The sequence below is a fragment of the Salvelinus fontinalis genome, chromosome 35, assembly GCF_029448725.1.
Source record: "Salvelinus fontinalis isolate EN_2023a chromosome 35, ASM2944872v1, whole genome shotgun sequence".
NCBI classification, from domain to species: domain Eukaryota; kingdom Metazoa; phylum Chordata; class Actinopteri; order Salmoniformes; family Salmonidae; genus Salvelinus; species Salvelinus fontinalis.
The window spans coordinates 36621585-36637409 of record NC_074699.1 but is presented as its reverse complement, the minus strand read 5'-3'; the positions used below and the strand labels follow the sequence as shown (position 1 = coordinate 36637409).

Below are 15825 nucleotides of genomic sequence, written 5' to 3'. Positions count from 1 at the left end.
TCTGTCTGGTGTACAGTTTGGACAGGTCTGTCTGATGTACAGTTTGGACAGGTCTGTCTGATGTACAGTTTGGACAGGTCTGTCTGATTTACAGGTTGGACAGGTCTGTATGATGTACAGTTTGGACAGGTCTGTATGATGTACAGTTTGGACAGGTCTGTCTGATGTACAGTTTGGACAGGTCTGTCTCGTGTACAGTTTGGACAGGTCTGTCTCGTGTATGATGTACAGTGTGCATGAAAAGTGTTCAACTCCATTTCTCTAGTCATGCTGAGGCATAATTGATGAGATTTGATGTTTGCCTCGTCATGAATTATAAACAGGATGTTTTCTCTCTTCCAGGTCCAGCACGAGGCCTTGCACATGTGTTTACCAGGAGAGAGAGCCTTGTCACCAGAGATAGAGTCCTGCCACCACAGCTACTGAGGCCTTATCTAACACCGTATCAGGACCATTCTGTAGAGGAACCACCAGCTCCTCTACCACCAGCTCCTCTAACACCAAGTCCACTAATAACAGTCTGACAGTTTCAGTTGTCTGGAGTGAAGGACCAGAAGTCACTGAGAGCAAGACAAGAGTCCCTGCCAAGGATTATGCCAATATAGCCTCCTCAGTATCTCCAGCAGACAGCCACTCTAGAGGTGCTAACGCAGTCCCTCTCCAGCAGTAAACATGGACGACCATTGGCAGAACAATGTGAACCAGCAGGGCACTGAGATCCCCACCTACGGGGAGGGAGGCGGCCAGGAGTACCCCTACCAGGCTGACTTCCCTCAGCAGGAAGGAGGGGGAGACGAGGATGCCAGGAGCGATGCCACGGAGGGTCACGACGAGGATGCAGAGGCCATGTACGAAGGAGAGTACCAGGGGATCCCCCACCCTGACGAGATCAAGGCGGCTCAGCGGGCGGCCAGGGCCGAGGCCAGGAAGAAGGCCAGGCTGGCAGCAGCGATGCCGGATGAGGAGGACCTGGCAGAACAGTACGAGAACATCATGGAGGACTGTGGGCACGGCCGCTTCCAGTGGACCCTGTTTATCGTGCTGGGCATGGCGCTGATGGCGGATGGCGTGGACGGATTTGTGGTGGGCTTCGTTTTGCCTAGCGCCGAGAAGGACATGTGCTTATCCAACGCCAACAAGGGCATGCTGGGTAAGTCACAGGTAAAAGTTATTTTGGGGCGGTTCAATAAAACCTGTTGTTATGGAACTCCTTCTGAGAATGGTTCTTCTAAACTGTTTAAGATCGTCTCTACATACTAATAGATATACTGAATTGGACGGACTGCTGCCTGCTTCCACCTTATAGAAAGTACTCACCTGGCTCACCTGGCTTCTGTTAACAAGAAGGCCTGTGTTCGGCCAATCAGAGAGTCTACCCTGTAGTGTTGGGCATGTAGCTGTCAGTCAAACATCATGGGGTCCTTCTGTCTCTGACACCCATGAAGATGCCTAAGGCCTGACTAAAATGAAGACAGTGGCTGCTTGCACAAAGGAGAAGTAGACCTACCTGGCTCTACAATGATCAGTCTCAGTTTTCCCTGATCTTCAGCTACATGAGCTCAAATCAAGAGACAGAGATGGGTTTAGTGGCTTGTCCTTGGGGCTTCTGCTATAGCTCCCTCTCATGCCACCGACCTGCCAAAGCACTGAAGATACATCCTGTTGTAACAGAGCACACTGAATACTGCCCTTCTACACTGTCTGCTTGACGTTAGTCTACAGTCATCAGTTATGCTATAACCACCCAGAACGTGTTATAACCTCTACAGTCATCAGTTATGCTATAACCACCCAGAATGTGATGTAACGTCTCAAGATATGCTGTTACCACCCAGAACGTGTTATAACCTCTACAGTTATCAGTTATGCTGTAACCACCCAGAACGTGTTATAACCTCTACAGTTATGCTGTAACCACCCAGAACGTGTTATAACCTCTACAGTTATGCTGTAACCACCCATAACGTGTTATAACCTCTACAGTTATCAGTTATGCTGTAACCACCCAGAACGTGTTATAACCTCTACAGTTATCAGTTATGCTGTAACCACCCAGAACGTGTTATAACCTCTACAGTTATCAGTTATACTGTAACCACCCAGAACGTGTTATAACGTCTACAGTTATCAGTTATGCTGTAACCACCCAGAACGTGTTATAACCTCTACAGTTATGCTGTAACCACCCAGAACGTGTTATAACCTCTACAGTTATGCTGTAACCACCCAGAACGTGTTATAACCTCTACAGTTATGCTGTAACCACCCAGAACGTGTTATAACCTCTACAGTTATCAGTTATGCTGTAACCACCCAGAACGTCATTATGTTATCAACTGAGTTAAGAAGACCCTGACACCAGAACAGTCCCCCAGCCCCTCCCCCCGCCCCTCCCCAGCCCCTTCCCCAGCCACTCCCCCAGCCCCTCCCCCATCCCCTCCCCCCGCCCCTCCCCAGCCCCTTCCCCAGCCACTCCCCCCGCCCCTCCCCATCCCCTCCCCCCAGCCCCACCCTCAGCCCCACCCCCAGCCCCACTCCCCCAGCCCCTCCCCCAGCCCCTCCCCCATCCCCTCCCCCCAGCCCCACCCTCAGCCCCACCCCCAGCCCCACTCCCCAGCCCCTCCCCCACCCCGTCCCCCAGCCCCTCCCCCACCCCGTCCCCAGCCCCTCCTCCAGCCCCTCCCCCAGTCCCTCCCCCAGCCCCTCCCCCAGCCCCTCCCCCAGCCCCACCCCCTGCCACTCCCCCAGCCCCTCCCTCAGCCCCTCCCCCAGCCCGTCCCCCAGCCACACCCCCAGCCCCTCCCCCAGCCCCTCCCCCAGCCACTCCCCCAGCCCCTCCCCCAGCCCCTCCCCCAGCCCCTCCCCCAGCCCGTCCCCCAGCCCCTCCAGCTGTGACTGAGCTGTGACCTGGTTGAAGGCTAACTGTGATGCCTGAGGCCTGGTACAAGGACATACCGTTTGTAGAGGGGTAGCGTTTCGAAGGATACTAATCCACAGTGAGGTGCACTGACAGCACTCCACAGCAACACATGCTGCTAGTCTAAGCTGCTTACTCCACTGTAATTAGGACTGTAGTATAAACCCAGGACAGTGGAGACCCTAGAGACATGAGACATATACTGTAATTAGGACTGTAGTATAAACCCAGGACAGTGGAGACCCTAGAGACATGAGACATATACTGTAATTAGGACTGTAGTATAAACCCAGGACAGTGGAGGTCCTAGAGACATGAGACATATACTGTAATTAGGACTGTAGTATAAACCCAGGACAGTGGAGACCCTAGAGACATGAGACATATACTGTAATTAGGACTGTAGTATAAACCCAGGACAGTGGAGGTCCTAGAGACATGAGACATATACTGTAGCTGCTTCTAGCATCGACGGTCTACTGACATACACTATCACTGATGGTCTCTCACTTCAGTTCAAAATGGCCGACATGTTCTCCAAACCATTTTTGGATGTCCGAAGTGATCAAGACCAATATCTGCACTCTGATTGGAGGATTCCAAAAAATGATCAGCTAGTTAGCGCTGACAATTAACATTACCCACATAATAAAAAGTCGCTCATTTCCAATGTAAAATAGCTCGGTAACATTGCCCCTCAAAATTGCCATTATTATGTATTATTATGTATTATGCATTATGGCCTTAAGAGGAACGTCCTAGTACTGAATACTACCTGGTGATATAGGAATACAATGAGAAGTCTATAATATACATGGGCTTTTACTATGTACTGTATATTATGGTGTAATAAATGAGATTGCTGAGTCCATAGGCTTTAATCTCTATAACACTCAGCATCATCTAGGAATCATGTTGTCAGTGTGTTAACATCCACATGGATCCCTCTGTCTTCATTTAGAAGTTGTTGTCAGTATGTTAACATCCACATGGATCCCTCTGTCTTCATTTAGAAGTTGTTGTCAGCGTGTTAACATCCACATGGATCCCTCTGTCTTCATTTAGAAGTTGTTGTCAGTGTGTTAACATCCACATGGATCCCTCTGTCTTCATTTAGAAGTTGTTGTCAGTGTGTTAATTAACATCCACATGGATCCCTCTGTCTTCATTTAGAAGTTGTTGTCAGTATGTTAATTAACATCCACATGGATCCCTCTGTCTTCATTTAGAAGTTGTTGTCAGTATGTTAACATCCACATGGATCCCTCTGTCTTCATTTAGAAGTTGTTGTCAGCGTGTTAACATCCACATGGATCCCTCTGTCTTCATTTAGAAGTTGTTGTCAGTGTGTTAACATCCACATGGATCCCTCTGTCTTCATTTAGAAGTTGTTGTCAGTGTGTTAATTAACATCCACATGGATCCCTCTGTCTTCATTTAGAAGTTGTTGTCAGTATGTTAATTAACATCCACATGGATCCCTCTGTCTTCATTTAGAAGTTGTTGTCAGTATGTTAATTAACATCCACATGGATCCCTCTGTCTTCATTTAGAAGTTGTTGTCAATATGTTAATTAACATCCACATGGATCCCTCTGTCTTCATTTAGAAGTTGTTGTCATTATGTTAATTAACATCCACATGGATCCCTCTGTCTTCATTTAGAAGTTGTTGTCAATATGTTAATTAACATCCACATGGATCCCTCTGTCTTCATTTAGAAGTTGTTGTCAATATGTTAATTAACATCCACATGGATCCCTCTGTCTTCATTTAGAAGTTGTTGTCAGTATGTTAATTAACATCCACATGGATCCCTCTGTCTTCATTTAGAAGTTGTTGTCAGTATGTTAATTAACATCCACATGGATCCCTCTGTCTTCATTTAGAAGTTGTTGTCAGTATGTTAACATCCACATGGATCCCTCTGTCTTCATTTAGAAGTTGTTGTCAGTATGTTAATTAACATCCACATGGATCCCTCTGTCTTCATTTAGAAGTTGTTTTTTGACCCAGATTATGTCGCTGTGTATTGCTAGATTATGTCACTGTATTGCTAGATTATGTCACTGTGTATTGCTAGATTATGTTGCTGTGTATTGCTAGACTATGTCGCTGTGTATTGCTAGACTATGTCGCTGTGTATTGCTAGATTATGTCGCTGTGTATTGCTAGACTATGTCGCTGTGTATTGCTAGACTATGTCGCTGTGTATTGCTAGACTATGTCGCTGTGTATTGCTAGACTATGTCGCTGTGTATTGCTAGATTATGTCACTGTGTATTGCTAGATTATGTCGCTGTGTATTGCTAGATTATGTCGCTGTGTATTGCTAGATTATGTCACTGTGTATTGCTAGATTATGTCACTGTGTATTGCTAGATTATGTCGCTGTGTATTGCTAGATTATGTCACTATGTATTGCTAGATTATGTCGCTGTGTATTGCTAGATTATGTCACTGTGTATTGCTAGATTATGTCGCTGTGTATTGCTAGATTATGTCACTGTGTATTGCTAGATTATGTCACTGTGTATTGCTAGATTATGTCACTGTGTATTGCTAGATTATGTCACTGTGTATTGCTAGATTATGTCATTGTGTATTGCTAGATTATGTCACTGTGTATTGATAGATTATGTCACTGTGTATTGCTAGATTATGTCACTGTGTATTGATAGATTATGTCACTGTGTATTGATAGATTATGTCACTGTGTATTGATAGATTATGTCACTGTGTATTGATAGATTATGTCACTGTGTATTGCTAGATTATGTCACTGTGTATTGATAGATTATGTCATTGTGTATTGCTAGATTATGTCACTGTGTATTGCTAGATTATGTCACTGTGCTTTGACATCACACACACTTAAACCCCGCCCCAAAATACAACATAGATATTGCTTTGTAGCTCAGGATTCAGTTCAGGGAGAATTCACATGTCTTTTTTGGAAGGATATCTTGAATAATGACTTTCCCTGTTTCCTAATTCAGTAAGACCAGGTCAATAGGACAACGTGTCAAAGTGAGTCTCCTAGTGGAGGAGAGGAAATCCACTATGAGCCTTGAGCCACTGTGTAAAGTCTGGCAGCACAACATTACTCTACTATGTGCTTGATTGACAGACTGACAGAATGAGATTAGGTGCGGGGATGATATACTGTCCGTCCGTCCGTCCGTCGGTCCATCCGTCCGTCCGTGTCCCTGCGGGTGTGTTACTGTAGTGTCAATGTACTACTGGCTCATGTATATCTGTCTGTCTGTTTATGTCCCTGGCAGTACTAATACCTCTGTCTCTTTCTCTGTCTCTCTGTCTGTCTATCTCTCTCTCTGTCTCTCTCTCTCTCATTACAATTTCCTTTGTTGGCATGACGTAACAATGTACTGTACATATTGTCAACAGGACAACAGTAACAACAATAACCAAGGGTCAAAATAACCAACACATTCAACAATAACAATAAACATACAGTAGAGGACATGTGCAGGTTGATTGGTCTGTCAGACACTGTCCCTCAACTTATGGCAGTCAGCAATGTAGTGCGCTGCCAACCCACAGCTCTCTGCGTCCTCCCCCAACAGGACGGGTAGCCTATCCTCATCAGAGAGGTCTTTGAAACCTTGAATAAGGGTTTTACATTTTGGGAAATGAAACTCTCTAATTGTTTTATATCTTTTACATTTTGTCTCAGGTTCTGCTGTTGTGCAGTGGTTGCACAGCCTTTCCTCTACAGGGAGCCAGGTTTTCCTGTGTCTACCCTTCTCAATAGCAAGGCTGTACTCACTGAGCCTGTACTTTGTCAAGGTTTTTCTAAGGTTTTGATCAGTAACCATGGTCAAATAGTTTGCCTCGGTGTACTGTCGATTTAGGGCCAGATAGCACTGCATTTTGCTTTGTGCTTGTGCTTGTGTTTCCCAATAAGCAATGTAGTTTTGTTTTGACTGTGTTGTAATTTGGTTTATTCTGATTGATTGGATGTTCTGGTCCTGAGGCTTCAGTGTGTTAGTAGAACAGGTTTGTAAACTCAGCCCCAGGACCAGCTGGATGAGGGGACTCTTTTCTTTGCTCAGCTCTTGGCATTGCAGGGCTTGGTAATGATATGAGAGGGGGTCACTGTATTTTAGATGTTTCCAAAACTTATTTGCTATTTTTTAAGTTTTTATTATTAGTGGATATTGGCCTAATTCTGCCCTGCATGCATTGTTTGTAGTTTTCCTCTGGGCATGTAGGATAATCTTACAGAACTCTGCATGCAGGGTTTCAATGGGGTGTTTGTCCCATTGGGTGAAATCTTGTTTTGCAAGTGGACCCCACACCTCACTGCCATAAAGTGCAATTGGTTCAATGGCACATTCAATTCGTTTTAGCCAAATTTGAATTTGAAATTGTTTTTAATGGCATAGAATGCCCTGGGCGTAACACTGCGTGCTTTCTCTCTCAGTTCATTCACTGCATCATTAAGGTGTCCAGTTGAGCTTATTTTTAAACCTAAGTAATTGTAGTGTGTGCAGTACTCTATATATTTTGTACCAATTGAGAACTTGGGGCTAATTCCCTGAGATCTGGATCTTCTCTGGAAAATCATTATTTTAGTCTTTTTGTGGTTTACTGCCAGGGCCCAGGTCTGGCAGAACTGCTCTAGCAGGTCCAGGCTCTGCTGTAGGCCATGTGACAGCAGGCATAGGTCATCTGCAAGGAGCAGGCATTTAACCTTTGACATGTGGAGACTAACAGCAAGGGCTGAGGATTTTTCCAGAAGAGTGGCCAATTCGTTGATGTAAATATTGAAGAGTGCAGGGCTCAGATTGCAACCCTGTCGAAGGCCCCGCCCCTGGTTAAAGAATTATGTTATTTGCTTGCCAATTATGATGCTTCACATATTGCCAGTATATTTTTTATTTAATTATGTCATATGTTTTACCCCCTACACCACTTTCAATAACTTTGTAGAACAGTTCTGTATGCCAAATAGAATCAAATGCTTTTTGGAAGTCGACAAAGCAAGCGTACATTTTAGTATTATTTTGGTGGACATGTTTACCTATAAGGGAGGGTGTGTAGGGTGTAAATATGATCGGTCGTGCGATGTTTTGGTATGAATCCAATTTGGCTTTTACTCAAGACATTGTGCTTATTAAGGAAGTTTAGAACTCTTACATTTATAATACTACAGAAAACCTTCCCCAGGTTACTGTTCACACAAATACCTTTGTAATTGTCAGGGTCAAATGTGTCTCCGTTCTTAAAGATTGGGGTTATGAGTCGTTGATTCCAGATGTCAGGGAAATAACCTACACTCAGAATCAAATTAAACCGTTTTAATATAACCAATTGAGATTTTGCACTAGTGAATTCCAGCATCTCATTTGGGATGACATCAGGTCTGCATGCATTTTAAATATGAAGGTCTGAAATGTCTTATACTCAGGAGTTTTGGCTCCCGAGTGGTGCAGTGGTCTAAGGCACTGCATCTCAGTGCTAGAGGCGTTACTACAGACCCTGATTCAACTCCAGTCTCATAGGGCGGTTTGGCCTGTTTCGGCTGTCATTGTAAATAAGAATTTGTCCCTAACTGACTTGCCTAGTTAAATAGAGGTTAAATAAAGCCTTATAGAGCTCCTGGGCTCCTGGGCAGTAATTGGTCCAATGGATTTTGATTAAACTTTTTTCTAACCCATTCAACTTCTCATGAATTTGGCGTTGTTCTGCATCACTTTTAACGGTGTTATAGAGTGTTTTAAAATGGCTTGTCCATATGTCAAGATTGTATATCACTAATTCCTCTTGTATTCATCATTTTTTTTTGGTTTTTCCAATTTTGCCAGAAGTTGTTTGTGTTTATGGACTGGGGCGCCAGGTAGCCTAGTGGTTAGAGCGTTGGGCCAGTAACCGAAAGGTTGCTAGATCTAATCCCCGAGCTGACAAGGTACAAATATTTCAAGGCAGTTACCTCAATGTGCCTCTCACTGTTGTTTCTATGGGGGGAAATGAAGACAGTTTGAAACAGTATGGCCTGTAATAAAGTTTTCCCCTCGTGTAGTGTTCCTGTGCGCAAATTTGTGTCCCCACAGATGAGGACGTTTCCATGGGCCTGAAAATGGCACGTCTCTTCCTCAAGGGTGGGGAGGATCTCCTCTGAGTAATATGGGGATTCTGAGGGGGGGATATATAGTGCGCAAAGGAACACATCTTTATCTTTCAGTACAAGTTTTAGTTTCAGTTTTAACCAAATGTGATATTTATCAATTTTGAGGGAATCAATTAGATTTTGTAGTTCGGATTTGTACCAAATTATCAATCCTTCAGAGTCTCTGCCTTTACTGACAGAGCTGTGTTTCTCTCTCTCTCTCTGTTAACAGGTCTGTTGGTGTACGTGTCGATGATGGTGGGGGCAATCGTGTGGGGCAGCCTGGCGGATAAGATGGGCCGTAGGAAATGTCTGATCTACTGTCTGGCCATCGACTGTGTCTTCAGCTTCCTGTCCTGCTTCGCTCAGGGATACGGATTCTTTATCTTCTTCAGGTTCTGCTCCGGCTTCGGGTGAGATGACACTCTGTTACTGAGATGGAGAGAGAGATGAAGAGAGAGAGATGAAGAGAGAGGGATGTAGAAAGGTATGGAGACAGGGATGGAGAGAGAAGAATGAAGAGAGAGGGATGGAGAGAGAGGGATAGAGAGATATGGAGAGAGAGGGGTGGAGAGAGAGGGAGAGAGAGGGATGGAGAGAGAGGGATGGAGAGAGAGAGGGATGGAGAGAGAGGGATAGAGAGATATGGAGAGAGAGGGGTGGAGAGAGAGGGAGAGAGAGGGATGGAGAGAGAGGGGTGGAGAGAGAGAGGGATGGAGAGAGAGGGATAGAGAGAGATGGAGAGAGAGGGATGGAGAGGGATGGAGAGAGAGGGGTGGAGAGAGAGAGGGATGTTAGATGGAGACTAAAGGTACAGATATAAAGGGTTTTTGTGACTGGCTGGCTGACCGGCCGATAAAATGTTCCTGGAGCGTATTGAAAGGAATAAGGAAGACCCTGATGTAGTGGTGTCCTGTGGGTCAGTCAGCCTTATGGAGTGAGCAGCACTACCTTCTCACCTTAACATAAAGGTCACAAGACACACTGCTTTCATAATGATTACTGCAGGCTAGCACTGTCTGGAGGACGCCTTGAGCCCAGCTCTGTCTGGAGGACGCCCTGAGCCCAGCTCTGTCTGGAGGATGTCTTGAGCCCAGCTCTGTCAGGAGGACGCCCTGAGCCCAGCTCTGTCTGGAGGACGCCCTGAGCCCAGCTCTGTCTGGAGAACGCCCTGAGCCCAGCTCTGTCTGGAGGACGCCCTGAGCCCAGCTCTGTCTGGAGGACGCCCTGAGCCTAGCTCTGTCTGGAGGACGCCCTGAGCCCAGCTCTGTCTGGAGGACGCCCTGAGCCCAGCTCTGTCTGGAGGACGCTCTGAGCCTAGCTCTGTCTGGAGGACGTCCTGAGCCCAGCCAAGGCCCGAAGATCATAACATCATGGTCCAGTCCCAAATGGCAGCCTATTCCCTATGAAGTTCACTTCCTATGGGCTCTTGTCAGAAGTTGTGCTCTACAAACGTAAGATGGTGACATTTGGACACATATCATAACAGAACCCTTCACCTGAGCCAAAGAGAGAACAGGTCCAGGTATCTGGGGTTTTGTGTGGTTGGAACGTGAACGAGTCCCATGTTAGTTTCGAAGCAACAGAAGAGCTGTTCTAAATCCACAGAACAGGCAGAAAATACCTCCTCAAGAGGAATCCCACCTCATTTCACTGTTTCAACATTCCTGCTCATGTTAAAGAATATATTCAGCGTGTTTAAATGTCTCTAATATCTGGTGTATTGTTCCACCAGGATCGGAGGGACTATCCCCATCGTGTACACCTACTTCGCAGAGTTCCTCCAGATGGATAAGAGAGGGGAGCACCTTAGCTGGCTGTGTATGTTCTGGATGTTTGGTGGACTCTACGCCTCCTTCACCGCCTGGGGAATCATCCCTCACTACGGTACCAAGCCATATTGCTGTTATGTAATACTTTATGAATGTCATACTAGATTCATTGAGCGGTTTGGGCCTGACCTGATGCACTCTTTGAGCTCAGCTGTAACGTCACCCAGCAGGTAATGGACCTGACTTTGCTGTTGTTGTTGTTATTGATGATGATGGTGAGGATGGTGATGAAGGTGATGGTGGTGATGATGGTGTGGATGGTGGTGATGATGGTGAGGATGGTGAGGATGGTGAGGATGGTGATGGTGTGGATGATGGTGAGGATGGTGAGGATGGTGATGGTGTGGATGGTGGTGATGATGGTGATGGTGATGATGGTGGTGATGATGGTGATGATGATAGTGGTGATGGTGATGATGGTGGTGATGATGGTGATGATGATAGTGGTGATGGTGGTGATGGTGGTGATGGTGGTGATGATGGTGGTGATGATGGTGATGATGGTGGTGATGGTGGTGATGGTGGTGATGGTGGTGATGGTGGTGGTGGTGGTGATGGTGGTGATGGTGGTGGTGGTGGTGATGGTGGTGGTGGTGGTGATGGTGGTGATGGTGGTGATGATGGTGGTGATGGTGGTGATGATGGTGATGATGATGGTGATGGTGGTGATGGTGGTGATGATGGTGGTGATGGTGGTGATGAAGGTGATGATGGTGGTGATGGTGATGGTGGTGATGGTGGTGATGATGGTGATGATGATGATGGTGAGGATGATGGTGATGGTGGTGATGAAGGTGGTGATGGTGAGGATGATGATGGTGGTGATGATGGTGAGGATGATGGTGATGATGGTGATGATGGTGGTGATGGTGATGATGGTGATGAGGATGACGATGGTGATGGTGATGACGATGGTGATGGTGGTGATGGTGGTGATGGTGGTGATGGTGATGGTGATGATGGTGGTGATGGTGGTGATGGTGGTGATGGTGGTGATGGTGGTGATGGTGGTGGTGGTGATGGTGATGATGGTGGTGATGGTGGTGGTGATGGTGATGATGATGGTGGTGATGGTGATGATGGTGGTGATGATGATGATGATGGTGGTGGTGATGATGGTGGTGATGATGGTGATGATGGTGGTGGTGATGATGGTGGTGATGATGGTGGTGATGATGGTGGTGGTGATGGTGATGATGGTGATGATGGTGGTGATGATGGTGGTGGTGATGATGGTGGTGATGATGGTGATGATGGTGGTGATGATGGTGGTGGTGATGGTGATGATGGTGGTGATGATGGTGGTGGTGATGATGGTGATGATGGTGGTGGTGATGATGGTGGTGATGGTGGTGATGGTGGTGATGGTGGTGGTGGTGATGGTGGTGATGGTGATGATGATGGTGGTGATGGTGATGATGGTGGTGATGATGATGATGGTGGTGGTGATGATGGTGGTGATGATGGTGATGATGGTGGTGGTGTTGATGGTGGTGATGATGGTGATGATGGTGGTGATGATGGTGGTGGTGATGGTGATGATGGTGGTGATGATGGTGGTGGTGATGATGGTGGTGATGATGGTGGTGATGATGGTGATGATGGTGGTGATGATGGTGGTGGTGATGGTGATGATGGTGGTGATGATGGTGGTGGTGATGATGGTGATGATGGTGGTGGTGATGATGGTGGTGATGATGGTGATGATGGTGGTGATGATGGTGGTGGTGATGGTGATGATGGTGATGATGATGGTGGTGGTGATGATGGGGGTGATGATGGTGATGGTGGTGGTGATGGTGATGATGATGATGGTGAGGATGGTGGTGATGATGAGGATGATGGTGGTGGTGATGGTGGTGGTGATGGTGATGATGGTGGTGGTGATGGTGGTGATGATGGTGATGGTGATGGTGGTGATGATGGTGGTGATGATGGTGATGATGGTGGTGGTGGTGATGGTGATGATGGTGATGGTGGTGGTGATGATGGTGATGGTGATGATGGTGGTGATGATGGTGATGGTGGTGGTGATGGTGATGATGATGATGGTGAGGATGGTGGTGATGATGAGGATGGTTTTATTTTCATTATTATTGTTGTTGTTGTTGTTGATGTACACCACCGTTCAACAGTTTGGGGTCACTTAGAAATGTCCTTGTTTTTGAAAGAAAAGCATTTTTTTGTCTATTAAAATAACATCAAATTGATCAGAAATAGAGTGTAAACATTGTTAATGTTGTAAATGACTATAGTAGCTGGAAACAGCTGATTTTTTAATGGAATATCTACATAGGCGCACAGAGACAATTTCTCTCATTGGAAAAGCCTTCATTTCTCAGAACAAGAATAGAGTGACGAGTTTCAGAAGAAAGGTCTTTGTTTCTGGCCATTTTGAGCCTGTAATCGAACCCACAAATGCTGATGCTCCAGATACTCAACTAGTCTAAAGAAGGCCAGTTTTATTGCTTCTTTAATCAGAACAACAGTTTTCAGCTGTGCTAACATCATTGCAAACGGGTTTTCTAATGATCAATCAGTCTTTTAAATGATAACCTTGGATTAGCTAACACAACGTACCATTGGAACACAGGAGTGATGGTTGCTGATAATGGGCCTCTGTACGCCTATGTAGATATTCCATTAAAAATCAGCCGTTTCCAGCTACTATAGTCATTTACAACATTAACAATGTCTACACTCTATTTCTGATCAATTTGATGTTATTTTAATAGACAAATAATGTGCTTTCCTTTCAAAAACAAGGACATTTCTAAGTGACCCCAAACTGTTGAACGGTGGTGTATGTTGTTGATGTTGACGTTGTTATTGATGATGATGTCGTTGTTGATGATGTTGTTGTTGTTGATGATGTTGTTGTTGTTGATTATGTTGTTTTTGATGATGTTGTTGATGATGATGTTGTTGTTGATGATGTTGTTGTTGATGTTGATGTTGTTGATGTTGTGGTTGTTGATGTTGTTGATGTTGATGTTGTTGATGTTGATGTTGATGTTGTTGATGTTGTGGTTGTTGATGTTGTTGATGTTGATGTTGTTGTTGATGATGATGTTGTGGTTGTTGATGTTGTGGTTGTTGTTGATGATGATGTCGTTGTTGATGATGTCGTTGTTGATGATGTTGTTGTTGTTGATGATGTTGTTGTTGATGATGTTGTTGTTGATGATGTTGTTGCTGATTATGTTGTTGTTGTTGTTGATGTTGTTGATGATGTTGTTGTTGATGATGTTATTGTTGATGTATGTTGTTGTTATTGTTGATGATGTTGTTGTTGATGTTGTTGCAGGCTGGGGCATCAGCCTGGGGACACAGTACCAGATCCACACCTGGAGAATATTCATCCTGGTGTGTATGTTTCCAGCCATCATTGCCCTCATTGGACTGGTCTTCATGCCAGAGAGCCCACGCTTCTTCCTGGAGGTAATAGACTGAGTGTGTGTGTGTGTGTGTGTGTGTGTGTGTGTGTGTGTGTGTGTGTGTGTGTGTGTGTGTGTGTGTGTGTGTGTGTGTGTGTGTGTGTGTGTGTGTGTGTGTGTACAGTATGCAGCTTTTTTTAACCCTTATTTTACCAGGTACGTTGCCTGAGAACACATTCTCATTTACAGCAACAACCTGGGGAATAGTTACAGGGGAGAGGAGGGGGGATGAATGAACCAATTGGAAGAATCAGGATGAGATTGTTGATATTATGACGACTCAGCAGCCTCATAGCATTCTGATATTATGATGACTCAGCAGCCACATAGCATTCTGATATTATGATGACTCAGCAGCCACGTAGCATTCTGATATTATGATGACTCAGCAGCCACATAGCATTCTGATATTATGATGACTCAGCAGCCACATAGCATTCTGATATTATGATGACTCAGCAGCCACATAGCATTCTGATATTATGATGACTCAGCAGCCACATAGCATTCTGATATTATGATGACTCAGCAGCCTCATAGCATTCTGATATTATAATGACTCAGCAGCCACATAGCATTCTGATATTATGATGACTCAGCAGCCACATAGCATTCTGATATTATGATGACTCAGCAGCCACATAGCATTCTGATATTATGATGACTCAGCAGCCACATAGCATTCTGATATTATGATGACTCAGCAGCCACATAGCATTCTGATATTATGATGACTCAGCAGTCACATAGCATTCTGATATTATGATGACTCAGCAGCCTCATAGCATTCTGATATTATGATGACTCAGCAGCCTCATAGCATTCTGATATTATGATGACTCAGCAGCCACGTAGCATTCTGATATTATGATGACTCAGCAGCCACGTAGCATTCTGATATTATGATGACTCAGCAGCCACATAGCATTCTGATATTATGATGACTCAGCAGCCACATAGCATTCTGATATTATGATGACTCAGCAGCCACATAGCATTCTGATATTATGATGACTCAGCAGCCACATAGCATTCTGATATTATGATGACTCAGCAGCCACATAGCATTCTGATATTATGATGACTCAGCAGCCTCATAGCATTCTGATATTATAATGACTCAGCAGCCACATAGCATTCTGATATTATGATGACTCAGCAGCCACATAGCATTCTGATATTATGATGACTCAGCAGCCACGTAGCATTCTGATATTACGATGACTCAGCAGCCACGTAGCAATCTGATATTATGATGACTCAGCAGCCACATAGCATTCTGATATTATGATGACTCAGCAGTCACATAGCATTCTGATATTATGATGACTCAGCAGCCTCATAGCATTCTGATATTATGATGACTCAGCAGCCTCATAGCATTCTGATATTATGATGACTCAGCAGCCACATAGCATTCTGATATTATAATGACTCAGCAGCCACATAGCATTCTGATATTATAATGACTCAGCAGCCTCATATCATTCTGATAATATGATGACT

At 45.0% G+C, this 15825-nt stretch overlaps 1 protein-coding gene across 1 annotated transcript in view; it reads left to right on the top strand.

Annotated features, from left to right (window-relative positions):
• Positions 1-349: 349 nt before the first annotated feature.
• Positions 350-15825, top strand: part of sv2ba (synaptic vesicle glycoprotein 2Ba) — a 45704-nt gene continuing 30228 nt past the window's right edge. The window contains exons 1-4 of the mRNA XM_055900084.1: positions 350-1150; positions 9283-9463; positions 10786-10937; positions 14190-14323. Coding sequence (XP_055756059.1) covers positions 673-1150; positions 9283-9463; positions 10786-10937; positions 14190-14323 — 945 coding nt within the window. The 5' untranslated portion in view covers positions 350-672. The remainder of the gene's footprint in view (positions 1151-9282; positions 9464-10785; positions 10938-14189; positions 14324-15825) is intronic.